General features: G+C 54.6%; 11 protein-coding genes across 11 annotated transcripts, besides 1 other annotated feature; 6 read left to right on the forward strand and 5 right to left on the reverse strand.

The window, feature by feature from the left end:
* Positions 1-108: part of a sequence feature (Protein overlapping with rRNA (N7459_006348, KAJ5577384.1) was converted to a misc_feature.) that runs on past the window's edge.
* Positions 109-1957: 1849 nt separating this feature from the next.
* On the reverse strand, positions 1958-2898 carry N7459_006349 (sucrase/ferredoxin-like domain-containing protein; the record flags this gene model as incomplete). Its single annotated transcript, XM_056945517.1, has 2 exons — positions 1958-2551; positions 2611-2898. 2 exons carry the CDS (start codon positions 2896-2898, stop codon positions 1958-1960), a joined length of 882 nt encoding a protein of 293 aa, XP_056797516.1.
* A 1516-nt stretch (positions 2899-4414) lies between these two features.
* On the forward strand, positions 4415-5701 carry fahA (fumarylacetoacetate hydrolase FahA; the record flags this gene model as incomplete). The annotated part of the gene is made up of 1 exon (XM_056945518.1): positions 4415-5701. One exon carries the CDS (start codon positions 4415-4417, stop codon positions 5699-5701), a length of 1287 nt encoding a protein of 428 aa, XP_056797517.1.
* A 1099-nt stretch (positions 5702-6800) lies between these two features.
* Positions 6801-7745, reverse strand: N7459_006351 (uncharacterized protein; the record flags this gene model as incomplete). Its single annotated transcript, XM_056945519.1, has 1 exon — positions 6801-7745. One exon carries the CDS (start codon positions 7743-7745, stop codon positions 6801-6803), a length of 945 nt encoding a protein of 314 aa, XP_056797518.1.
* Positions 7746-8058: 313 nt separating this feature from the next.
* On the forward strand, positions 8059-9093 carry N7459_006352 (uncharacterized protein; the record flags this gene model as incomplete). The annotated part of the gene is made up of 1 exon (XM_056945520.1): positions 8059-9093. The coding sequence occupies one exon, from the start codon at positions 8059-8061 to the stop codon at positions 9091-9093; it is 1035 nt and encodes a 344-aa protein (XP_056797519.1).
* Positions 9094-9609: 516 nt separating this feature from the next.
* Positions 9610-12018, reverse strand: N7459_006353 (Zn(II)2Cys6 transcription factor; the record flags this gene model as incomplete). Its single annotated transcript, XM_056945521.1, has 3 exons — positions 9610-10056; positions 10113-11847; positions 11909-12018. 3 exons carry the CDS (start codon positions 12016-12018, stop codon positions 9610-9612), a joined length of 2292 nt encoding a protein of 763 aa, XP_056797520.1.
* Positions 12019-12338: 320 nt separating this feature from the next.
* On the forward strand, positions 12339-15618 carry N7459_006354 (uncharacterized protein; the record flags this gene model as incomplete). The annotated part of the gene is made up of 2 exons (XM_056945522.1): positions 12339-12632; positions 12685-15618. 2 exons carry the CDS (start codon positions 12339-12341, stop codon positions 15616-15618), a joined length of 3228 nt encoding a protein of 1075 aa, XP_056797521.1.
* A 515-nt stretch (positions 15619-16133) lies between these two features.
* N7459_006355 (vacuolar protein sorting-associated protein 54) lies at positions 16134-19093 on the reverse strand (the record flags this gene model as incomplete). Its single annotated transcript, XM_056945523.1, has 3 exons — positions 16134-16233; positions 16283-17404; positions 17448-19093. The coding sequence occupies 3 exons, from the start codon at positions 19091-19093 to the stop codon at positions 16134-16136; spliced, it is 2868 nt and encodes a 955-aa protein (XP_056797522.1).
* A 474-nt stretch (positions 19094-19567) lies between these two features.
* On the forward strand, positions 19568-20272 carry N7459_006356 (uncharacterized protein; the record flags this gene model as incomplete). The annotated part of the gene is made up of 1 exon (XM_056945524.1): positions 19568-20272. The coding sequence occupies one exon, from the start codon at positions 19568-19570 to the stop codon at positions 20270-20272; it is 705 nt and encodes a 234-aa protein (XP_056797523.1).
* Positions 20273-20519: 247 nt separating this feature from the next.
* On the forward strand, positions 20520-21665 carry N7459_006357 (hydroxyacyl-thioester dehydratase HTD2; the record flags this gene model as incomplete). Its single annotated transcript, XM_056945525.1, has 2 exons — positions 20520-21127; positions 21191-21665. 2 exons carry the CDS (start codon positions 20520-20522, stop codon positions 21663-21665), a joined length of 1083 nt encoding a protein of 360 aa, XP_056797524.1.
* A 377-nt stretch (positions 21666-22042) lies between these two features.
* N7459_006358 (uncharacterized protein) lies at positions 22043-22813 on the reverse strand (the record flags this gene model as incomplete). The annotated part of the gene is made up of 1 exon (XM_056945526.1): positions 22043-22813. The coding sequence occupies one exon, from the start codon at positions 22811-22813 to the stop codon at positions 22043-22045; it is 771 nt and encodes a 256-aa protein (XP_056797525.1).
* A 1217-nt stretch (positions 22814-24030) lies between these two features.
* On the forward strand, positions 24031-24923 carry N7459_006359 (uncharacterized protein; the record flags this gene model as incomplete). Its single annotated transcript, XM_056945527.1, has 3 exons — positions 24031-24484; positions 24562-24654; positions 24718-24923. The coding sequence occupies 3 exons, from the start codon at positions 24031-24033 to the stop codon at positions 24921-24923; spliced, it is 753 nt and encodes a 250-aa protein (XP_056797526.1).
* Positions 24924-25368: the final 445 nt, after the last annotated feature.

Consider the following 25368-nt stretch of genomic DNA (forward strand, 5'->3'; position numbering starts at 1 on the left):
ATCCATGCTAGCGATGTTCGTTCGTGGGCCGGTCGGAGGTTGCTGCACATTTTTCCCCGGCGGAATGGGCGGTATTTGTGCGTTTCGCACACCACCAACGACAGCCATGATCTATCCTGATGATATTAGGATCGATCAATAGCGCCGGGGATGGCTTAAAATTGAACAAGTTCTTGAGGCCTGAAAGCCCCGCGTTGGCGAGATATTCCAAGAAAACGATTTTGCCAAGAAAGAGTTGTTTTTTTTTCTCCTCCCCAGCTTTAATCTACCTGTTCCTTGGACCCTGCATCTTCAGTTTTCTTCTGTCCCTTATAGGCTTGCCTTTGTCACAGGCCGGCTCCGGTAGAGGGGTTGCAGGAGTGCCAGTCCGGGGGGAAGGCCGCAGGGGACGACCTGGAGTTATAGGACCAAGTGTAGCGGGAGTAGATGGCGAAGGTAAGAGGACCGGGAGTATATCAGAGGTACGATTGATGGCGGGTGTAGAAGGGGCCGGGGCTGACGGCGGCTGGGTGGCTTGTGCGATTCGCCGACGGCGACACCGGTGGCAGACCCTGCGTGTCTGCTCATATGAAGGCAAAGTAGCAGAGCAAACCTCACACTGGCGGGTAGTTGAGTGAGGTAATAGAGTCGACTGCTCTGTAGTAGATCGACATGAACCACACTTGGCGTACCTAGCGACAGTTGAGAGGGACACACGGCAGGCAGTACAGTACCGTGTGCGGCCATCATTCACGATCCATTTCGCCTCACCACGCCGTATAGCAGATATACAGGCTGTACAGCTAAAGCTTTGAACACGACAGTTGCTGCCAGGTAGGCCAGTAACGGCACTGAATCGCCGCAGCGGTTGCAGAAGAGCTGGAGGGAAGACATGAAGACATGAAGAGATGAGGAGGTTAGAAAGGGAAGATACAGTACAGGAGAAGATATAGCTGACCACGTAAGCGAGTATAAGCCTTAGCCCTAGCTTGATCAAAGACAGCAGGCTTAGTGGTGTAGGTGTAGGAGGTCATAGGTGGTGTAGAGATATATATCTGTGGAAAGGGTAGATGCATAGTACAGAAGATTAGATTTGATAGGGTGCGGGAGTGGTCCGTAATGGAAAACGTAGTGGGACTACCCGCTGCGATTGTAGCCAATAAGAAGGCGGCAAATAGCCATAGTAGCATAAACTGTATACCGTATACTGATGTGGGGAGGCCAAAAAAATTTGGGAGTGGTCGTCGACGGAATCGAATATAGGACCACCGGGAATTAACGCGGCAGGGTTCACCACTGAGCTACAGGGAGTATAACTAGAACTTGAAGAAGGAAGGAAGGAAATATATAGCAGAAATCCGGGGGAAATCTTTTTTGATGGGGTAAACTGGTAGAACTACCCGGAAGCGGTGAGGTCGTCTCAATAAGTAGCAACGTATGGTGATTGGTCCAGCAAGGAGCAGGGGACGGTGATTGGTGGAACTGTACGACGTCTCGCAAACTATACTTAGATATATACATACTCTCTCCTATATTGTTAGGACCAGGACTGGTTCACCCTAGCCTAACGATGCGCGCTACTTATATCGGTCCCGGGCATGCTAGAACATAGCGTTCTAGCATATTCAACTTTTAAATAGTTATAGGGGTTGCTATAGAGCTTCAATCATAAAAAGAAGAGTATTGTAGGAATAGGGGAAATCCGCTCAACCTTATAAATTCCTTTTTCTTTAGATTCCCGTAGCCATTGGATACGATCTTGGTCATGAAATCCCTTATAGAAGGCATCCATGGATCCTTCAAGGTGGGCTGAGTTGAAGACGTGCTCGAATCAATAATATGACTCTGATTCCCCCCTGTTAGACACAGATATCGCCAATATGTATGTACAGTGATGATTGGTACAAGAATTCATTCTGGCCTCTCCAGATTGGCAACGAGCGGTCGAGAAACCCCCAGTAATGGTGATCGACCGCCATCACCAACTCGTCAGCCCACGCGCCCGGTCGAATCCACCTCGCAGCTGCGATTCCGGGTGGACCACCTTACCCTGCAAAATTGTATACTTGACCAGCCCCTCGCAATGTTCCGGTCGGACCCGTGCCAACCAAATCATCTGTCGCTCTTTCTTGCGGTAGACGAGCACGTTTGCGGAGAACTTGTGCCCGCCGACGTGGGAGACGAAAAAGATGCCCGCGCCGCCGGGTCGGGAGTCGTCTACATCCCGATCCAGGCCCCGTGGGCGGAGATGTCGCTCAAGCTCACGTTTGATTAAGGGTGCAGTAATTCCACAGCGGGCGTCTCGCCGGCGGTGCGAGCAAAGCAGAATCACGTAGTCGAGTTCACAGGGCCGAGCGCTTATGCCAGTCCCTGACACCACGGCCCCATCTCCGTGGAGCTCGTCGATTGAGTTGTCGATAAACCGATTGATCACATGAGGCACGTCGGATGGCGTCACCGAGTCCACGTAGGTGAAAGATGGGAGAAGTAACAGCGTGGCGGGCGGATTAGAGCCACCGTCATCGCTGGAGCGGTCGGGCGACGGGATGTTCGATGCCGACACCATTATGCGCTGCACGAAGCGTTAGTTGAAATCTCGTGATTGGCGAGGGCTGTGCCCTGAGGACGTACTCCAAGGCGAGACTTCGCCGAGGGTTGGTCAAACGCCTCCATCAGGCTGCCTTTCTCTTGTTCGACCTTTTCTTTCCAGTCGGTCCGCCCGGTGGCCACCAGAACATGTGAGTGGAACTCCTTGATCTGGCCATAGAGCGGCCGGGCAGTTTCGACCTTCACCTTGGATGGGAAGTGCGTCGTGCAGTCTGCGCAGTCTTGGAGACACTCTGGCCCATCTTGCGTTGGATCCACCGTGGGGAAGAGATAGTCGGGGGTCCGACCGAGCGACAGCAGCGAACGAAGCATGGATGCCGTGGGTGTTATAAGATGCTGGGGTTGCAGACGGACCGTATGATCTGTTCCTTCTTGTCGATTGCCCGTTCGGCTTTGCGGTAGCCTAGGTCGACTTATAGTCTCAGGTATCTGAATATCTCCGAGGCATCTCGCCCGAAGTGGTAAGCCCGAAATTCGGATCCGTAAAGGTGCGGTCTGAGGGCTTGAAAGCATTCGGGCCGAGACCCTCACGAGGGCCGCTCCAATGAATCATGTCGTGGAATGATTCAAATCGTAGGAAATGGGAGTCGTCTCAGGAGTGGCCAACAGCCAGGGGCGGGCGCGCGGTAAGAGTCGGTAGGATCCTGCGCATTATTGAATATTAACTGTTGGGAGAGGGTCGATTCCCCGGCGATGCGGAGCAAAGACGGGCCGCGGAGTATGGTGTCAGGATAGGGAGAGGATCCGTCCAATAGGAATCAATGAGAAATCTGTGGTGCTATTACAGTACGCCCAATCTGCCAATTTAGGGGGCGTACGCTTAACTAATCATAACATACAGGAAAAGGATAAACTATTAATGCGATTCTCCACACACTCATTCCAACATATGGTAACTTGTCACCGTGGAAAATCAGGTGATTTTAGCCCTTTCAGTACCACTAGGCCAAAAAGGTGCGAACGCACAGTTTTACCACTGTACACCGTATTTTCTGACCAACATTACTCGGCGTCGAGGTGACATGACACCACCCCCTATCACTTGGGATTCTTCTTCGCCCACGACCTTTCCTGGCACCATTCGCTTCTCTCCACCCATTGGAATCCGCCTGCCTTGGAAACCTACCCATTTCCTGCTCTCTCCTACGCTGGAAGATGAAGCTTATTTGGGATCGAAGATCACTCCCATGAGGGCGCATCCCCGTCAATTGAATCTTGCTCATCGCTCCAGGTGCGGCAACCCTGGACGGACTAGCACTGCGGCACTGGGGGCTTGAAGGGAAGCATGCCACATGATGTGTCGTACCAGCCAAAGAGGACTGGCGATAACGAGGTATCCGGGCGGGTGATGCTGTCGCTTGCGCAGTGAGCTGGATTCCGCAAGAAATGGTGCGCAGCGGCCTTGCTGCATCGTGTGATCGTGAGATATAGGATCGCCTGTCATCTCGTATCCTCGCGCGCAACTAGATGGCATTGGCCCAAGGGACTCTTGGGGAAATGCATCTATTGTACATAGTCGCGTGCGGAAGCCCGATGCGAGCGCCGGGGTCGACGCTGCCGTAGCCGTAGCCCTCGACCCGGCTGCTGTCTATGCTGTGTTCTCTGGATAACCCGTTGCGGTCGGCGTGGCCGCTTCAGCCAATCTGCGACCGGTGGCGGCGGTTGTATCCTGCCATGTCTCTACCGTTCCGCGCCGCTTACCGACGGGACGGGTGGATTCCGCGCCCCGGAAAGCACCGCCCGCCATCAGCCGGTTAAAGTGCGCTCGCAGGCGGTTGCGCTTTTGGTTTCGCTCGTCTCTCCTGCTGCAGATCACCAGCACCGTAGGATGGCTTCGTGGCTTCAGATCCCAAAGAGCTCGCCGTTTTCGTTGGCCAACATCCCCTTTGGCATCATCTCCGTCCAGTCGGCGTCACGCGTGCCGGCCATCGCGATCGGCGACTATGCCTTGGACTTGAACGCTTTTGCCTTGTCTGGTGGCTTTGCGCCATTGCCGACCATCCAGCGGCATCTCGAGGTGTTCAGCCAATCGACTCTCAACGACTTCGCCGCACTCGGCCGCGCCATCCATCGCCAGGTGCGCGAGTACCTCCAGAACGTCTTCCGTGTCGATACGCCATTCCCGCAGATCCTCCAGCAGAACCCGACTCGGCAGCAATCCGCTCTCGTGCCGCTGGCCCAGGTGACCGCCCACCTTCCCCTGCAGATTGGCGACTACACCGATTTCTACGCGGGCTTGAATCACGCCTACAACGTAGGCGTGCTCTTCCGGGGACCGGAGAATGCCCTACAACCCAATTACAAGCATCTCCCCGTTGCCTACCACGGCCGTGCGTCCTCGGTCGTTCCCTCGGGCACTCCACTGCATCGCCCGACTGGCCAGATCCTGACGGACCCGGCGGCGAACCCGAAGGTGCCCACCTTATCGCCCTGCAAGAAGCTTGATATCGAGCTCGAGCTGGCTGCCTTCATCAGCAAACCGAATCATTTGGGCCAGTCCATCTCAATCGAGGAGGCCGAAGACCATATCTTCGGACTCGTCCTGATGAACGACTGGTCCGCCCGCGATATCCAGGCATGGGAGTACGTTCCGCTAGGCCCCTTTAACGCGAAGAACTTCGCTACGACGATTACCCCCTGGGTGGTGCTTCTGGACGCCTTGGAGCCCTTCCGCGCAGCCGGCCTCGAACCCGGGGACCGGGAAAGTCTCCTGCCGTACCTACGTGAGACGCGCACGGAGAACGCCTACGAGATTACACTGGAGGTAGTGGTCACCAATCAGGGCGGCCAGCCCACGCGCATCTCTCGGAGCAATGCTCGCAACCTGCTCTACTCCTTCCCGCAAATGGTCGCCCACCACACCATCACTGGCTGCAACCTGCGCACGGGGGACTTGCTCGGCTCCGGAACGATCTCTGGCACTGAGCCTCAGACCGAGGGTAGCCTCCTGGAGCAAACCAATGGCAAGGCTGCGCTGACGCTTGCGGATGGCTCCCAGCGTTTGTTCCTGGAGGACGGCGACACGGTGATCCTGCGTGGGGTCGCTGGGAGTGAGGGCAATTATGTTGGCTTTGGCGACTGCGTTGGCACGATCCTGCCCCCAATTCCACTATAGCAGCAGGGAAGAAGACACGTTGGGCCTTATGTGACTGAGAAAACGGTCGATGGGGCCAATTATAGCCTCCAGAGAGCCGACAATGGTATGCGTTATTTTGCCGGAAGGATCATGATTATTTGCAATCTCTCACCACACAACACACAAAGAAGTGTCGTAACCACCCACGGTAATGTAGACTTGAACTCCTCCTGCATTGCCCGAAGGCCTTCAGAAGCATCTGGGTGCGTCTGCGAAGTAGCCCTTTGTCATCGCCTTCTCAAGATTCTGGGTCATGCCGTACTGCCATCGGATATGATTGAGAACGCAGACACATCTATCTCCCTTGCCATAGCAATCAAACGCATGGGCAACCAAGTCCCAGATATGAACTTGGTCTCGCAACCGGTGGGTTTTGACAGTCTAGTGGATTTGCGTTTTAGGCTCACGCTGGATCGGACGCCACAGGGTACATTTACGATACTGGTTTATACAGGGGACACCTAGAATTTACCGAAGAGGTTACCAGTGGTACTGTCGGAATTATTTACCCAGAGAGCACCAGGCACAATCTTGCATATCAATAGCGATCCAGACGGGCACAACAGCCGCCTAGTAGATAAAGCGATCGGCACAAACCTAGGTGTCAGGGAAACTGCAAATTTGGTGATCGTCCCCAATGCTAATCGGGATAGGCGTGATTCTGGCTGAGCTGCCGAGGATAGTCAACGATATAAAGGAGTAAAACCAATCAGATCCGAAATTCTGGTCTGAGTTGCGTGATGCTGATGTTGTTTCGGGGGTGATGTGCCTAACCTGGGCGGTAATCACAGTAGTAGGATGGTTGAATTGTGAAGAGTATCCCTCCTTTCTATCAGAATCCCCAAAGGAATCAACGCCTCGAGTTATCTGGCCGGAAAACAAATGAGAACAATCGAGCTATTCGGGCTTCGTTATCGAACCGATTCTGGCTTTGTCAGAAACTTGGGGATCGCTGGAACGTGCAGTTCGATTTGACTGACATGGAAGGTACACCCAGACAAATGCGGTGCTGGTATGCGAGTGCTATCAACGTCTCGTGGAAGGATCAGGGACGTGCTCCCTGAGTTCGTTCGTCAAATCATCCGCTTGCCAATGCCCGAGATCTTTTCCCTCCCCGTATAGCGTCCCGATATACCCCCGCTGGAGATAAGCCGCGATTATTCACCGCGGTCGAGTCAGCGCCGTAGTTCAGAAGACATTGCATGACCGCATCTTTCCCCCACGAAGCTGCGGTATGCAATGGAGTCCCGCCAGTGCCATCCTTTGCATTCACATCTGCACCGTTCTCCAGAAGGAGTGTCAGTTTGGCATTGATCCGGTCCTCGCGGGGTTCCCCGACGATCGCCCAATGCAGCGGAGTTTGTCCTCCATGATCAACCGCGCCCGGATGAGCGCCATGATCTAACAGTAGCTCAAGCACCTCGATCTTCTGGTTTTTGAAACTGGCGGCTCCATGTAAAGGACTCGCGCCAATAGCAGGACCCGACCCATCCACCCTGGTCTGATTGACGCGGGCACCATATTCAAGCAAGAGCCGGACCATTTCCCGGTTGCCCGCAATCGCCGCCTCCTTGAGAGGGACGGTATTGTATTCATCAACTGCGTTCACATCTCCTCCGTAGTCCAGGAGCAGCTTCACCACAGCCGTGTTGCCACGTCGGACTGCGCCGTGAATGAAACGGAATTTTTCCTTCTGCACGTCGGCACCATGCTCTAGCAGTAACCGGACCACTCCCACATGGCCCTCGTTGACGGCTAACCGAAGGGCTGAGACGTCATCTTCGTCGAGAGCATTGACGTCCGCATTGAACGACAGAAGGCGTCGGACACCGGCTTCGTGGCCTCGCTGCGCATACCAGGGGAGTGCCGAGCTGCCTGACCGGTGAACATTATGCTGGTATAGATAGGGCAACGTGATCGTGTAGAGGTCCCTGTTCACGCGAAGGAGCGGGAACATCTGTTTTTCCTCTAACCAGCCAAGGACAATTTGCAGTAGCTCAGTGGGGAGAGCCAGAAGCGGCATGGCGAGGAAAAAGTGGCAGTCACTCGCGGGCGATGAGAGGGCGTGGGTGGTGATGGTGATGCAAGCATGAGAGGGGTTGCATATATGATATGAGGCTTATCTATCGGATGTGGATTGGGGGGAATCGTTGCCGAGAAGCGAGACGAGATTCCTCTTCCACGCCGAGTCTGGCGTCGTTTCGTGTTCCCCACCTGCACGATGTCGTCAACGGCCAACAGGACGAACGAAACGAACAAATGACCTGGCTAGATCACCGGTTCACCATGCTTGCATCTCCCCTTCCCATCTCCCTAGCCCGACTATCCCACCGCCAATGCGCTCGCCCCCAAGCTCCCGCCTCGAAACGCTCCCCGTGGAGCTCCTGCAGCGCATTTTCCTCGACAGCCTGGAACTCAACCTCCCGCGGTGCTCACCCCATCTCGGCCGGGCGCTCGCCAACCCGCTGCTATACACCTGGCTGATCCGGCTCGCCTTCAGCAGCGCCAATCCCGGGTCGCGCGAAGCCTTCTTCACGCCGGACTTCCTCCCTCCGCCGCTCGACTTTTGGGCGTTGGGGTGGGAGGCGCGCCAACGGCTACAGACGGCCATTCTGGCGTGCCGTTGGTGCACGCTGCCGCTCCTCCGGCAGTGCCAGCGCGAGTACGTCGACCACGCCATTCGGCGCAAATGTGCCGATCTCGTCTTCCAGCCCGACGACGAGGCCACCCTGTCCGATCTAGGGCCCTGTTTCGAGAATCTCGAGCATTGTGACCATGCAGTGGGCGGGCGACGGGGGAAAGGCGATCTCGTGATGCCAGCCTGGCGACGAGAGAACGCCCAGTCACCACCCGACTCCTCTGCACGAAGCATCGACCGTAAGGTTGCCATCTGGTTCCATTTCGGCGCAGTGCAGGTCCGCGAACCGAACGAGATCTACTACGAGAACGACCTCTTCCGGCTCCCCTGCGCGGTGACAATTGGTCCCGGTCGGATCCCAGACAAAGTGCTACGCATGCCGTGGTCGGACGCCCAGTTTGAATTCCTGCAGCTGCTGGCGACCGACTTTTATCTCGACGAGGATGAATATTCGAGCGAGCGCTCCGCAGAGATTACGGCGCGGTTGATTCGCAAGCGCAGCATTGAGCCCTTGCGTCGCCTGTTGCGTATGTCGTTTCGCGCCGCGAATTGTCGGGTGCTGGCGCGGTGGCCGTTGCAGAGTGCGCACTATGCTCTGCTGCGGCGGTATAGCTCGGGACCTGGGGATCCGTTGGCGTCGGTGGTTCTGAACGAACGCTGGGATGAGATTCCGTCCTCAGCCAGGGAGGATTTGGTGCGGTTTGTGCATTCTGCGCTGCCCGCGGGGCAGTAAGATCGATGAATGCTGGGAAAATGTCGATATCTTCTCATGAGGTGCAATACTGCTGGAACGGCTTCTCTGGTCTTTGTTGCGATAAGATACAGCGATTGGCACCGAGCTTGAAAACATGCAGCGCAAGCTTAGATAAATGCCAAGATGGAAGATATGACGATCTTCTGCAGTCGAGTCTCTAGTATTGAACAACAAACACACGGGGGACTGCATATGAAACACGCCTGGGTATATCCCTTCAAAAATGAAAAAGTAACGCATCAAGCAATAGATCGCTGGGCCCAGGGTTAAAAAAAGAGCTGTCACAAAGAAGTTCCAGGGCCAACAGCGCACAGGTGCCGTTTATCGCAGTATAACCAATCTAGAGGCCCATTCCAGGAATACTGGGTTGGGCAAGGCGCTGCAAGGAGTGCAGTGGCCTATAACTCATGATTGGTTTCCTGCAAGACCCCATCAGAGCCCGAGAGGCAATACAAAGGCGGGCTTTGGGTGAAAAAAAGCCCCCTAACCATCAGGCTAGAACAGAAGATTGCTACTCATATCACCCAGCCATGTCGATGGCTGCCACATTTGGGAGCGATCTGGTCCCGAAGGGAACGGGTCAGACGGATGCTGGAATGCATCCAGTCCCAGTAAGCCACCCGAGATCTGGTCTCCCGAGACGTAATCTCCCACCGCCTCGAGATCCAGCCAGGAGAAATCATTGGCGGGACTGAAATCAATGTAGGAGGGGTTCGATACAGGGTTACTCAGGGCTGTCTGCATTGCAAATTCATGACCCTGCGGCGTCTCGGAGGACGCAACGGACGGTTTGGCTCTCCACAGAAGCTCGAGGAGATGGGAATAACGTGACCCAATGTCATCAGGCCCAGCACTCGCTTGTCGAAGGACTTTGGTGGTTTGAGCAACCAGACCCTGAACCTTGGCCTCCTCAGAAGGGGCCATCATGCCAAACGAGCGAGCCTATACACCGATCAGCGTGGCTCCGAGAGAAACCCGAGAAATCCACAAAGTCCTACCTTATACAGGAAGACCGCAGAATAAATGCCATATCTGGGCCTTGTCAGAACAGCAGTAAATCGATGGCACTGAGAAGGAACGTACAGATAGAAACGGAGGGGCATGAAATGCAGGTGTCTCTCTGGATCGACCGAATCCACTAGAATGGTCAAGTAGGCTTTGGCCGCATCGACAGACTCATAAATGAACCGGGCATCCTGCATCGAGGCCACGTTCTTGAAGGTTGCCCGGAGCTGTTCCCACTGGGAACTCTGATTTGTCTTGGGCTTGACCAGGGACTGAGAAATGGCGGCCTGGAAGGCGAACGCTGTAGTGTAGAGGCGTAAGTACTCGTAAGACAACTGCAGTGTGGCCCGCATAGGCGGCGAACCTGTTCTCGTTAAACCCGACCCGGACGAAAACGAACCAACCGAAACGAAGTGAGCCAGCTTACAGTTCAGAGGCCCCCAAAGGGACTTCCACCGCAATATGGCAAGACGAAAGTCATCCACATATTTGACGTAGTCTCCCATAAGCATCATCTGGTTGCTCGTGCGCATTCCAGAGTAGAGGACCTCGTGTACATTCCCATACAGCTGAGTGAGATCCAGCATCGCCTGGAAGATCTTGGAATAATCTTCGTCGCCCTCCTTCCCAGGCTGGAGGGATGGAAAATCCTGACTGACCAGACCGGTCATTGGGCCGGGACCTCGCGACCAAAAGGCACGACCAATACGTACGGAGATCAGCCGATCGGAGACGTAGCAGCTGGCCCAGGCCAACCGTCGACGGGCTTCCGTTGCTGGATCGCCATAAGGGTCTCCTCGGAATGACGTACGGTCCAGTCCGATAAAGTAGCCAGATCGAAGAGCGAGGCCGACGTGCATCCAAGCGGCTCTATCTTCCTCCCCCCGTCCAACGCGCTCGATGCGCGGGCGAAGTCCCTGTGGTTCCCATTCCGCTAATAGAAGCAGCGCCTCCACAGCTTCCACATCACAATCAGCGCCAGCCGCGATGCCCGAGATCAGCTCGTGCATGTATTTAGAGCAATACTCGTGGATCTCGGGCCGATCGACAAGGTCTTTTGAAGCAATCGTGAGGACTGCGGTAAGCAGATGTTTCTCATTGCGGGCGAACTCGTCCAAAGAGGAGTGCTCAAAGTACTTTTGAGGAACCAGAGGGAGGTACGGATGAAAGTTTTCCGCATAGCGGACGACCAGTCGCCACAGGGTCCCGGCGTCAAGCGAGTGGGATTGGACCAAGCGATAAGCCCTGATGCCGGTGCCGGGGGCATTTCTATCGGTCCCTATGCTATTGCGCAGACCGTTCAAGGTCGAGAAGACACCAGACTCTGATCGCGCCTGGTCGCCTCGTCCTTCGAGCGTCGCTCCGGTATCCTGAGTGGCAATTCCCGTCAAACATTGCCAAGCATCCGACGGGTTGCGCGGTACGGAGCCAATTGACGCATCGTCCTCCTCATCAGCCGTAGCAGAAGCCATCGTCGGGGGATCTGGTGGGAGGAAGACCACGGGCCCGGGATAGGAGACAGATGGCGCACGACGCGCCTGGCAGTTGGGAAGACTGGAAGGCTCCTCGGGGTCTTTGGTGGGTGATGGTTTGGGTGCCGGAGTGAAATTCTTGATCTTATTCTTGCGGATTCGCCGTCCTCCGCGGTTCGAACCGCCCAGGACACATTCGCGGTGTTCCCGGACACAACGCTGGCACGGCGGCTTGCCCGGGCTCCCATTGCTGTCGCTGTTTGCGCGGGATCAGCCAACGGACAATGCCAACCCGGGGAAGTACCTTAGAGACCTACAGGTCACAGCGCGACTTGCGCTGGCGGCAATGTAGACAGGCCCGGGAAACGCGCTTCGCGATCTGGTCGGGCGAGCGAGGCTTGGAAGCGAGCTGCGACGGAGAAGTCATCTCGGATTCTCGCGGCACTCGGTTCGGCAGAGAAGGGGGAATCCAGAATGGCAGAAGAAACGCAAGCCGTCCTGCTAGCCAGACCCACCGACGACCGAAGATGCGGAGAGCAGCGCCTCATTTCGCATTGGCTGGGGAGAAGGAGGAGTGGAGTTTTCCGAGCGCGGGGGCGGAGACGTTGGCAAAACCCCGGATATCCGGAAACTGCGAATCCCGGAGCGCCGCCAACCTCCGCAAGACATATAAAGACGATTCAAACTCCAGCGAGATGTTCGCCACACGATTTGACACGACCAGCGAGAGCCATCACAGTCGTGACCATGACGACGACGACAACCCTGACTACGGTGGCCATGCAGCCATCCCAGACCGGCGACATCGCCACTCGCCTGCTGAACGGCACGCTCCATGCCGGATATCCCCCAGTGGTGGATTTTGGAACCATCGATGGCCTCCTTCGATCCCATGCCTCCCAGCCGGATGAGACACGAAAGCCTCTCATTTGCTATCCCGTACGGGAAGCGGCTGACTTTGAAGAATATACCGCGAGCGAGCTCGACCGGTATACCGATGTCGCCGCTCGTTATTACATGCAATCGGGGCTTCCACCAGCGGTCAAGACACGCCTCTCGACCATTGCTTGATCTTGGCTGACAGCTGTCACAGGACCCGCGTCGGGAACAGGCGCCCGTGGTCGCTCTGCTAGCCGGATCCAGCTTCGAAGTGATTTTGACCTTCTTCGCCATGAATCGCCTGGGCTATGCGGTTCTTTTTTTATCGACCCGACTAACAGCCCCGGCATACTCTCGGTTGCTGGGCATGGCAGACTGTAAGCAACTGATCATCGCCAAGCAATATGAACAGACCGTCCGGGAGATCTGCGACGATCGCCCCGGTTGCCACAGCTTCCCGATTTTACAGCGGCCAGATTGGTTCAACCGCCCTGCTAGCTCCCCTCGCTTTCAGCGTGCAGATGTGGATTGGACCCAGGAAAGTGGGAAGATGGCATGGATCCTGCACTCCTCTGGCAGCACAGGGTTCCCGAAGACGATCTTCTTGACCAACTATCAGACATTGGCCAATTTCCGGAAGAGCTTTGGTCTGCGTCTGTTCAATATCAGTCCACTATTTCACTCCCACGCACTGATGGAACTAGGACGTGCTTTCTATACCCGGGCCACCGCGTATTTGGGAAACCATTCGCTTCCGGTCACATATCAGAATCTTCTCAATGCCCTGACAGTCGCGAAGCCTCAGCAACTCAGTGCTGTCCCATACGTGATCAAGCTCCTGGCAGAAAGACCCGAAGGAATCCGAGAACTGGCAAAGCTCGAGCTGGTGTTATATGGCGGTTCCAGCTGCCCGGATGATCTGGGCGACCGTCTCGTTGCGCAAGGAGTCAATCTGGTCGCCAACTACGGCGCGACAGAGACGGGACAGATTATGACCTCCTTTCGGCCCCCAGGCGACACGGAGTGGCAGTACATGCGGCTGCATCGCCCTGTCGCGGACTTCACGTTTATGGACGAGATATCGCCTGGTGTTTTTGAATGCGTTGCATTGGACGGTCTACCTAGCAAGGGACCGTCAAACTCCAAGCCACCCTTTCATTCAAAGAATCCAGAGAAGAGCTTCAGAACCGCCGACCTGTTCACGCGGCACCCAGATCCCGAGAAGCGCAATTATTACAAGTATCTAAGTCGCCTGGATGATCGGATCACCCTGGTCAACGGCGAGAAAGTTCTCCCGATTCCCATTGAAGGTCGAATTCGTGATGATACGCTGGTGAGAGAATGTATCGTCTTCGGTTTCCAACGATCAGTACCCGGTGCGTTAATATTTCGTGCTGCTGACAAGGCACCGCACCTGGACGATAAGGAGTTCCTAGAAGCTATCTGGCCCGCCGTGGAAGCAGCGAATTCTCGAGCCGAGACGTTTTCTCGAATTCCAAAGGAACTTATTGTGGTCAAGGGGCCCGATGTCGCGTATCCTAGAACAGACAAGGGCACCTTCATCCGCGCCCAGGTGTATCAGCAGTTTGATGGAGACATCAGCAAGGCCTATGCCGATTTTGAAGAGAGTGCGCAAAAGAGGGGGGATCTTGCTCTTACGATCCCAGAGCTGGAAACTTGGCTGCTATCAAAATTCCAGGATGACCTGGACGTGCCTTTGAATGATTCCGAGACTGATATCTTCTCGATCGGAGTAGATAGCCTTCAAACAACACGCATGTGGAGGTTCATCATTCGGGACCTTGATCTCGGGGAGCGAGAAGATGGCTTGTCCCAAAACATTGTTTTCGAGAAGGGGACAGTCAGGGCTCTTGCGAAGCACCTATATCAGATGAGAACGGGCGAGGAATTCGAAACCGAAGACGAGGTGCAGACGATGCGTGAGATGATCCGCAAGTACTCCCACTTCACCCATCATCACCCCATTCTGGGCCAGCAACCAGACACCGACGTCTTCATCGTGACGGGTGCAACCGGGAACCTTGGGTCATTTATCATTGCCGATCTTGTCAAGCGACCAACCGTTTCAGAAGTCTGGGCTTTTGTGCGCGCTCCCGGTCCGGCTGCCTCCGGTGCGCGTCTCTGGAAGGCTCTAGCAGATCGCAATATTACTCTCACGGAGGGTGAGGCGGCAAAGCTCCGCGCAGTTCCCAGTGACTTGTCACAGGCAAACCTTGGCCTGGATGGCTACGTGATTGAACATCTACGGACATCCTTGACGTGCATAATCCACAGTGCGTGGGCGGTCAATTTCAACTTGGGCGTGCGGTCCTTTGAGCAGCAGCATGTTCGGGGAACCTACAACCTCATCAATTTCTGCTTGCGTTCGAAACTGCCCAATCCCGCGCGTTTCTTCTTTTGTTCCAGTGTCAGCGCGGCAAGCAATACTCCGAAGCCTGCAACAGTTGCCGAGACCATGATCGAGGACTTGTCGCACGCGCAAACCATGGGCTATGGCAGGTCAAAGTTGGTCACCGAACATATCACCCGCGGCGCCATGCGTGATACGAATATTCATGCCAGAGTCCTGAGAATCGGTCAGCTCGGAGGAGATACTGTAAGCGCACAGTGGAATGACACAGAGGCGGTTGCCCTGATGTTCCGCAGTGTATTGACAACGGGGGTCCTGCCAGCACTGGATGAGAGGCCCAGTTGGTTGCCAGTCGACCAGTGTGCCCAGGCAATCACCGACATTTCCTTGAACAAGTCATCTGCAAGCCTGGATGTAAACCTGGTATATCATCTAGTCAACCCACGGACCTTTAGCTGGAAGAACGACTTGCTGCCAGCTCTGCGGCAAGGCTCAGCCTTGCCTTCCTTTGATACCGTGTCCCCAGAGGAGTGGCTTGACAAGTTGGCGAGGAGTGAGCAGGATCCGGAGAAAAACCCCAGTATCAAGCTCATTGACTTCTGGCGCTCCAAATACGGCAACTCCCGCCCGCAACATGCGGAAGATGCCGGTCTTTCCTTCGAAACCGAGCTTACCGTTCGTGATTGTCCATCCCTGGGAGTGGCGAAAGATCCCATCGTGGATGGTTTGGTTCAGCGATATGTGAGAGCGTGGATGAGACGGTGGTCCGGAACGTAATTGCATTGTATATATAGCCAAAGAAAGGATCATCAACATACCATCAACGAAGCACAGAATGCCTTTGCCGATATGGTTAGGGCTCAAGACCCTGATATCATTATACGCTGCTCCACAGCTGAGACTCGAAACTCTCTTGTGAAGAAACTTCAGAGCCAGAGAGTAGTGTAGAGTTTCAACCCTGATAAAGTAAATCTTAGAATTGCATTTGGTCTACCTGTGGCATCTCACCCGAGTGGCTATTAATCAATATTCGGTAAACAGTTGCTTCAAATAGCTTCCGGTTCCAGAGTTTACAAAGGCATTCGTTCTTTGGAGGTAAAGCTGAACTGAAGAGCCATAAAAGACTAAAGATGAATGCCAGATCAGAGCAAAGGGAGGTCGGTAGTAAGTAATTCAACTTTAGGTAATATACCTAAGTACATATATGTTTTCGGCCTTTCCTTTTGGTATAGGGCGTTGCGCTCTTACGCGGGCCTGCCCTCGCCTGTGCTTGCCTTTGGCTGGGATACGACTTACTTCACCTTGACAATATGGACTATGTGCGCGCCGAGCTCTTGTCCGCCGTCAATCTTGCCGAGCTTTGTTTTGAGAAGCTCCGCATCTCGCAGAAGTCTACACATTGGTTAGCTAGCAACGGCATGTTCTCGAGGAAGATGCTCACCTTGCTTTTCCGGCCTCAGTCTGTATCGCCGCAGCTTCGAAAGCCTTACTCCATTGCTCCTTATAGTTCGCCAAGACCTGTCTGACAATCATGCTCACGTTCAACGCGGATAGATACTTGCTCAGCACTCGGTGTAGCGTGAGCGCCTCTTTCGTGAGTGTCTCCATGTGTGGACTGACGTTCCTCCTCACCTCATCTTCGTCGTCCCACTTGACCGTATTCATGTCTCTGATGTAAACAGTCGCGTGAAAACTCATTATGTCGACGAGCTTGTCATGAATAGTGGACTGGTGGTCTTGGAATAGGCACTTCAACCGGTCATATTCTGCCATGTTGGAACCTGTAATGGACGGTCGACGACGGACACACTCACGCACATAGGGTATCAGAGCAATGAAGAAGGACAGCGACTGCGAGGCAAGGGCAAGGTGTTTGGTATTGATATTGGTCAGCCCGGCTGTTATTTTAGCGCCGGCACCGAGAATAAGCTGTTGTGTGCGAGAGTTGTACAGTTTGAGATACTCGAGTAGGAGCGTCGAGATGTCCTTGACCATGCCGGGGACCAATGCCAAGAGGATTGTGTATTGTTCTATACCGCGAAGTGCTAATGCTGTCGAATCGACGAGCGTAAACTTCTCGCCCTCGATGACCGCCAGTGTCGGGTCTTTCTTATTTTGCTTAGGAGCACTCGTCAGCTCCGCAGGGGTGCGGGCTTTCTGCAAATTCAGTTCGCTTGCTTCTAGGCCTGCGTTACTGACATCCGTGCAACTGAGCCATGCCGGTGGATCAGTAGTCATGGACTGCACAATGTGCGCCAGGATCAATGCGTCCTGGGCCTTGAAGTCGATGCGCTCCCACTTCTCAGACTCCATCTTTTGCCCGAGCTTTTGCTTTTCCGCTTCGTGCAGAACCAAGATAAAGTCGTGAATTTGGTTGTTCACGACGCCTTTAAGGGTCTCACCAGAGTGACCAGAGACTGCCTCGCATTCATTGACAAACAGGCGATTCAGCGTGAAGTAGCGTAGGAAACCTGTCAATCCAAGGCGAACAGTTTGCTCAGTTCTGACTCGCATTACCTTAATGATCTCTGATTGGGCCTTGCCCACTGCCTGTTCGAGCAGGCTCGACATGTCAGTGGCTTGAGTTATCTCTTCCTGCAAATTACATCCTATCGAAAGGCTGGGTGAACGAGAAGCCGGACTGCCCTTGCTTCCCGGGCCGTGGACGGGAGTAAGTACGTTGCTTGAAGTCTTTATGCCGCTCGTTATATCGAGGGGAAACCTTGACCTGCACGCTAAGCCGCCGTAATGCTTCGCCTATCCCGCAGTAGACCTTGACAAAGAACGCCTCGGCGTCCTCGGGACTGAGAGCACGCAAGTCGCGAGACAGAATGCTCGACATTTCCTGCTGGCTCGGCCGTCGACCGCTTGCCCGCGTGGATGCAGACAGCTCACTTTCCTCGTCAGTAGAGCTCGGCAAGTGTTGGCGAATAAGAGACTTCATTTCTCGGATGACAGCTTCACGAAACATGGTGCTTGCTACAGCTAGATAGTGCGAGTGGTCAAGGCCCTGCAGGACAGGGATAAGTTCTTCGCGCAGCTTTTCTGCCATCATCATGGAGGTTGATGCGGAGGCATCCGTCGCACTCCGTACGCGTTTCGTCCAGCGCGCCAGAGTGTCTCTGGGCGGTGCGTTGGACACATGTCGGCGCAGGTCGCCCAAAAGGACGTTCAGCAATCGGGATTCATAGCCTTCCCCAATCCGCAGGTGGAGCTGGTCGATGTCTCGCAGCACTCCTCCAAGAGCGTGCAGTCGGCGTAGATCGGTAAGCCTGATGAATGGGTTCGGCAGCAACCATTGCAACTCGCCGCCAATTTTCGGATCCAACGTTCCGGATGCAAGCTGTTCGACGTACGAGATGTGTTGCATTGCCGTCTCCAGCTGCCCAGAGCTTACGAGTTCCTCGCAATGACTGGCGCCGCTGAGGACACACTGCAGCTGTTTGGTAGCTTCGCCCAGCTTTGTCAGATTGTCCCGTCTTCGCTGCGAGTTTATGATCTCCAAACCGCGCAATACCATCTCTTTGTCCAAATACGCGAGGGCCTTCCTCAGCGTCTGGATCTTTGCGACGGAGTCGGTTGCCTCGATCTGGAGTTCATGAAGGGAGCCGAGCGCGGCGAAGAAAGAGGCTGACGCTTGCGAAATCGAAAATCCCAAGTGAATCTCTACAGTGTCCATGTACCACGATAGCTTCTCTTGCAAGATGGTATAGGTAGCAAGCGTCTTCCTAGTAGGCTGCGGATAGCCATTTGCAGCAATGTTATCACCTTCTCCGATGGTGGACAGTGGCTGCCTTACAACTTCCGTATCCTCACTGACCACATCGAAAACCCGCGGATTCTCAAGGTGGAAGTTTTCAGCGAAATACAGAGAGGGAATGGTTGACAGCGGCGTAGGCGCAAGTTGACCGCGCTTCGGAACGCTTGTCTTCCACCCTCCGTACGGTGCAGCTTCGTCCCCTTTGGTACTGGAGATGTCTTGATGAAACAGATCTTTGGACTCCAGCCTCGTGTGCTGGACAGTATCAAATAGGCTTCCGACTTCCCTAAGGTAGTCTTTGAAGGCCGAGGATTCGACATGGGGGATTGGGGAGAGAATGACAGGAGGTATGTCTCGGGAGGTGGGCGGGTTCTGTGAAGTCGAGAGGATCGCGGTCGGGGGGGGGGGAAGCCCAGTCTGCAGGAGTGTAGATATCGCTTCCAGAATCATCAATATACCTTCATGTATTGTGTTTATGAACTTGCCCACCATTTTCACCCAACTCTGCTACCGTAGTCCTTCGCCCGTGAGCCGTGCTATCATCCAGCAACCCACCAATCGAGCTTGTCGAAACCCTTCTCGCTGGCAGTTGACGACTTCGCGCGGACCATGGAAATGAACACGCTGGGGAAGGCCCTGAGAGAGTGAACATGATCACACAGGGCTGTGTAGAGTTGGGATATAGTTGAGGTGTACGAGCAGGAGTTGAAACCAACAGGATGGGGATGACATCTGTTTCTCAGGTAGTTATCGCGGCAGGATGCAGGTCCTTATATTCTCGTGATTTTTCGACTGCAGAGCGGTCCGACAATGGACGAATTCAGAACTCCGAATCTTTTCCTCTACATTGCCTCGTTATTTATCTCCACGCGCTAACATACGCTAACGTGTCTGCCTTGCGCCGGCCGTGGAGTGGGAAATCTACAGTGTGTTCTCCAAAGAACTGACATTCCACCACCGAGCAGAATGACTTCCAATATTCCCGAGATTCTTCTTCTCTGCCAGGATGAGAACTTCATCTCCGCCTTCGACGACGCGTTGAAAACACATTGGGTCGACTTCGCCTGCGACAAAGTGAAGATCACCACCGTCAACGCGCGGCTGAACAGTCTCCCGACATCCACGACGTTCGACTTGATCGTCTCCCCGGCCAATTCATATGGACGACTGGATGGTGCCTTTGATCATGCAATCTCAAAGACATTCAGCCCCCCAAACGACTACCACGCGCTGACGCGCGCTGCGCAGCGAGTGCTCTACGACCAATGGAGAGGCTTCGCCCCGCCCGGATCGTCGACTCTGGTCGAGTTTCCCGACGGGCTGAAGCCGAATCCCCGTGGCTGCCGCTGGGTCGCTCTTTGCCCGACAATGAGAGAGCCCCAGAATGTGAACTGGAACCGAGAAGTGGTCTATGAATGTGTCTGGAGCCTGTTGTGCCAGGTGGAGGGGCACAACCGCCGCAATCCCCAGCACAGGATCCAGAGGATTCTCATGACCCCCCTTGCCGCTGGGGTGGGAAGGGTGAGCAAGGAACGTTGGTCGGCGCAGACCGTGATGGCGTTGAAGCATTTTGTGGCGGCTGTTGAGCAGCCAGAGCAGTGGAGCAGCCTGGAATGGGATCGGATCGAGACGCTGTGCGATGAGATCAATGAGACCTGGAAGGACGCGTGAATCATCGATGCGTGTAACGGGGAGGCGTGACGAGAGCCAGGAAGAAGTCCACACTAGAATGGAAAGAAGTTACCCAATGGAAGTGGCATGACGCGAACCATCTTAGTGACCTCTGCAGGACAACCAGGCGGAAAGCCGACTCGGGCGTGCTTCTTCCCCCCCCCGCGTAGCAGAATGCACACTCTCCCACCTCCAGTTTCCTTGCCCCCCCCCCCATCCCCATCTGACTCAGTGTTGCGAGAACCACATGTCTGCGATATTGAGATCTCGATCGCGCCCGCGAGGCCTTTCGCTAGCAGGGCGATCCATCACCGTCCGCACTCTCACCACTTCCCCCTATCGCCGCTCCGTCAACCCGACCGCGGCAGAGGTCGCGAGCGCGTTCCTTTCGCGATTTCAGTCGGACGGCCCTCAGATCCGGACGCAGACGCTCGATGCCAACCAGCTACAGCTTCTCACTCTCACCTTGAATCGCCCTTCGCTTTTCCCGAACTCCCCAACTCTGTCCAATAGCGCATCGACGCCGCCGGCCGACACCCCGATTCCCCCCGGCTACCATCTAGTATATTTTACGCCCGCATTCTTGGAGACGGAGCTTGGCGCTGATGGTACCGATACGTCCTATAACCCCGAGGCTCCATTTACCCGCCGAATGTGGGCTGGCGGCGAGGTCCTCTGGCCTCGGGATGGAAAAGGGAGGCCGAATTCTTTGCGCGTGGGGCAGGAAGTGCGTGAGACCACGCGAATACTCAGCGCAGAGCCAAAGGTGGTCAAGAGGACCGGGGAAGATATGATCGTGGTAGGAGTGGAGAAGGAGTTTTCCAACGAGCACGGCGTTTCCATCGTGGATCGAAGGTGGGATTAGCACGATGCTCGGACGCTACGACGACGGGTAGGAGTATTGATATGAGGTTCTAGGAACTGGGTGTTCCGCAAAGCGCTGCCCCCTCCATCTCGGTCGAGCGATACCGCGTCATCCTCAACAGCCCATACAGCACCCCCGAAGCCGTCTGCCATTTCTACGGAGGGAAGCACCCACTCTCGGTGTCTCGTTCAAACGCCCGTGACACTCTTCCGGTTCTCCGCTCTGACCTTTAATCCTCACAAAATCCATTACTCCACGCCTTGGGCTCGTGACGTGGAGGGACACAAGGATATTGTGGTTCATGGGCCTTTGAATTTGATCTCAATACTGGATCTGTGGAGAGATATCAAAGGACCCGGTGCCGATGATCCTACTGCCCTCATCCCAGAGCGAATCTCCTACCGTGCAACAAGTCCACTATATGCAGGTGATGAATACCGAATTGACCTATACGAGGAGGCAGGTATCTCCACGGTGCAGATTTTAGGGCCAGGGGACGTCGTTGCGATGAAAGCAGAGGTTGAATGATCTCTAGGGTGGAATATGGACATCAGTCTACTCGTCCAGTTGCGCGTTTTCTGCGTTATAGTTGCCCAGAACACCCTCTCATGACTTGGCTGCTTGCCCAGCCAATTGAAACGAGGTTTTGTTGGATATAAGCTGAGCTGCCACCGCCATCCAGTTCTAATTTTGGCTGAGTGGTACAGCCAGGCCGCAACCACTGACACCCTCGTTCAATATGTTATTCCTAGCGCTGCACTGCAGGATCCGCAGGCCACCAGCACCAACTGACCGGCTCAGTCGATCCACGGTTCGGCGGTCAAGTAGACGGCGAATTTCTCTGGGAAAGTAATGTTTTGGATTGACAGTATTGATAGCAAAGTTGCATAGACTGGAGTGTCTCACTATTCTGGAAAGGCTACGTGGGATACTTCCTTACAAATCCCCAGTAGCTCTTCCTGCTTGCTCACATTACTAGCTCCAGGATGTGCCGACTCCGGGCCCCGAGTGGTACAAAACGCTCCACTCTTCACGCTCGCCAGATTCCCACGGCCCACGGCCCAATCGGCCAGCGCATTGGCGGGCTGATCCAACCCTCCAGGGGCCATGGTGCCTCCCATCTTGGTCCGTACCCAGCCAGGATGCATGCTCACTACCTGAATGCTGTCACCCCATCGCCGGGCAACAGCGTTCGCCAGCATCACATCATGTAACTTGCTATCGCTGTACGAATGGGAGGTCGTCACTTTTCGGAGCGTTTGGTCGCCCCCATAGTGACTATCGGAGCTCATGTAGAGCAGTCGCGACGTGGGCTTGTGCATCAAACAGGTGAGGATGTATGGTGCAAGAGTATTGACAGAGAAGACAGCCGAGACTTGGTCCGAAGTGATCTCTCGACTGGACGTGGACCCATAGCCAATCCCTGCATTGTGGATGATGGTGTCGAAGGGCCCCGCGCCCGAGGCGTTTGCTTCTTCTGCGAGCCTTTTGGTCTCAGCGATCGAGCGCAAGTCCCCTATCAAGACAGCTTCGGCGTGGGGAACGGCCTTGCGCAAGGAAGCAGCGCGCTCTGCGTTTCGAGCATGCAGCACGACCGAATGGCCCTGATGAACAAGGATTCTGGCCGCGGCCTGACCAATCCCGTCGCTCGACCCGGTGATGAAAATCCGGGTCATATTCAAAGGGAAATGGAGGAGGTTGGAGTTCGCGAGTACCGAGATTTCAGTGGATTGCAGCTTGAAATGTTGTGGTGCTGTAAATCAGAGGAAAGGATCGCGGTACAATTAAACAACGTCGGAGTCGGGTGGATGATATCACCCAGTAATGAAACCGGTTAGTTCCAAAGTTGGTTAGTGGACTATTCAGTTGTTAACTAGTTAACTACATAGTAATGTAACTAACTAGTTAGGTCGACTTGCTGTCGTATGACGTAAAGAATGTATAGCAGATAACAAATGAGATTCTGCACTGCGGCTGGACAAAGCGCGCATTTTAAACGACAGGAAAGCAGTAAAGAGTCTGAGTCAAATCGATCCGCCGGCTCGTTAATGCTATCTCGAGGATTCAATCTGAAGGCACGCGGAGAGAAGACGCTGCTAAGGCTGGAGACAACATTGTGGGAATTGTTTAAACGTGCCTAGGTGTTGTTAAGTGCACACCCTCGTTGCTCATGTAGGTACGGCTGCCAAGGTTATTGTACTACCTAGGTACGGAGTATTGTCTAAATAAGACGCTTATACTTGCCAGGCATCGCGAAGTTGTATCTACTCGGCTCTATATATAGTTCGCTTACAGTAGTTCGGTACATACCGGCAATCTCATCCCTGGTGGATAGTTACTCACTATAGAAGAACAAATGAAGGTAATATTCTATACATATAAACTGTTCATTCGTGCACTGGAGACTAGGGAGGTAATGAAGAAGACCTCCTGGATCCGGAAGCCCTCTTTCTCTAACTAGCAAAGCCTTTTGCTTGCTATACGATCTAAGTGTTTCTCGATTGTATAGTGAGAAGATAATTTCATTTCAACATGACTTGTGCGTTGATTGGTGCAGCTTTGAAAGCGAATTGCCTGCCATTTCCTCCTGCAGTTTGTCATTATTGTCAGTCTTTTTGGCTACTGGCACTAATAATATCACCACTACTTCTATAGAGGAACTCAGCCGGCAAACTGACAGTACAAGCAAGCCCAGTGGTCTCTTCAGTACCAATACGCGGGTAGTGCCATCTGCGACCGCCTTGTATCTTACCAGCTCTCTAGCTTCCACTTCCACCCGCATCAATCGCTTCTTCGTCTGCCGCTCCGATTCCAACCCTGTCATCAGATCCAACCGGACCTGACTGGACAGTCGGAGCATCACAATCCTTGAGGATCGCTTTCTCCACCCACCATGGCACTCGTGCTCGGTCTCCTCGGGCTCTGCCACCTGGTTGCAGCCTCGCTCACCATCACCATCCCTCCTACGACTCTCCTCCCCAATCCGCATGTCCTCCCGGCAACTACTCATGCAACCCTGACCACACTTCCAGCCGACGGCAAGGATCACATTCTGACCACCCCGCTCACCCGCCGGTCGACGCTCGTTTTCTCGGACTTCGCCTCGGGGCAGCCAGAATCATATCTGCTCGATATCCGCGCTGGCGAATTTATCTTTGCTCCCTACCGGGTCGACGTCTCGGCCGATGGAACCGTGCTTGGTGTCTGGGAGACCTTCCGAGGAAATCCGTGGGACAATCGTGGTTCCGAGAAATACGTGGTGGACGTCGCGGGCAAGAGACAGAGTGATGTCGTCGTGGAGGCCAAACTGGTAGCTCGCAAGGGCTTCTATGAAGAACGTGCCCAGTGTAAGTGCCGCCGTTGTCTCTGTGTCCTACCACCCCCGGACCCGTCGAATGATGCTGATTCTCGCGCTGAACCCCAGTCTCGCCGCTGAGCCTCTTGAAGAACCCGATGATTCTGATGGCCGTCGTTGCACTCGGAATCACCTTCGGCATGCCCAAACTGATGGAGAATAGTACGTGTTCTCTCCGACGTGAAGTAGCATCCTTTTATCTTGACAGGTGACTGACTAGCGCAGTGGACCCGGAAATGCGCGCCGAATTCGAACAGCAGTCCCGCACCTCCCCGATTTCGGGTGCCACTAACAGTGCCATGACTGGCGGTGGTTTTGATCTGGCTGGGTGGATGGCAGGCACTTCCGCCGGTCCGATGGCCAACGCAGAAGCTCCTCGTGGCGGTGCCACCGGTCGAGAAGCGACCGGCTCTGCCCGGCGACGGGGTTAGCTGATTCACATGGATGGTACTGTATTGCATCGCATCTATATCAGGCATTCATAACCTCATGGAATACGAAGTGGTTCGATGAAATGACCGCTCGTAGATCGTAAGCCTGTAATCTGCTGCTGAGCCGCCCGAGGCAAGACCAGGGCCCGTATACAGAAGAGACGACTCTGGTCTCCGTTCACTGGCAGAAGCTAGTCCTCGCTGAGCAGAGAATCCGGCTGTGTGCTCAGCTGTGACCTTGTGGCAACGAAGAAGGAATGATAACGTTCTTGAAACGTCCGCGCAGGTCTTCTGCACGGAATTCCACGATCGCAGTTGTACACCGATGGTCATCCACCATCGTGATCGATCCTGCGCGGATCCTTTGTGAAAGCCGAGCAACATCATCTACGCCGGGTCTTATACGGAGTTGATGCGATCACCGAAGCGATGGAGCCGACCGAAC

The sequence above is a fragment of the Penicillium hispanicum genome (genome assembly GCF_028827665.1).
Source record: "Penicillium hispanicum strain IBT 35686 chromosome Unknown utg000006l_segment0_segment0, whole genome shotgun sequence".
NCBI classification, from domain to species: Eukaryota; Fungi; Ascomycota; class Eurotiomycetes; order Eurotiales; family Aspergillaceae; genus Penicillium; species Penicillium hispanicum.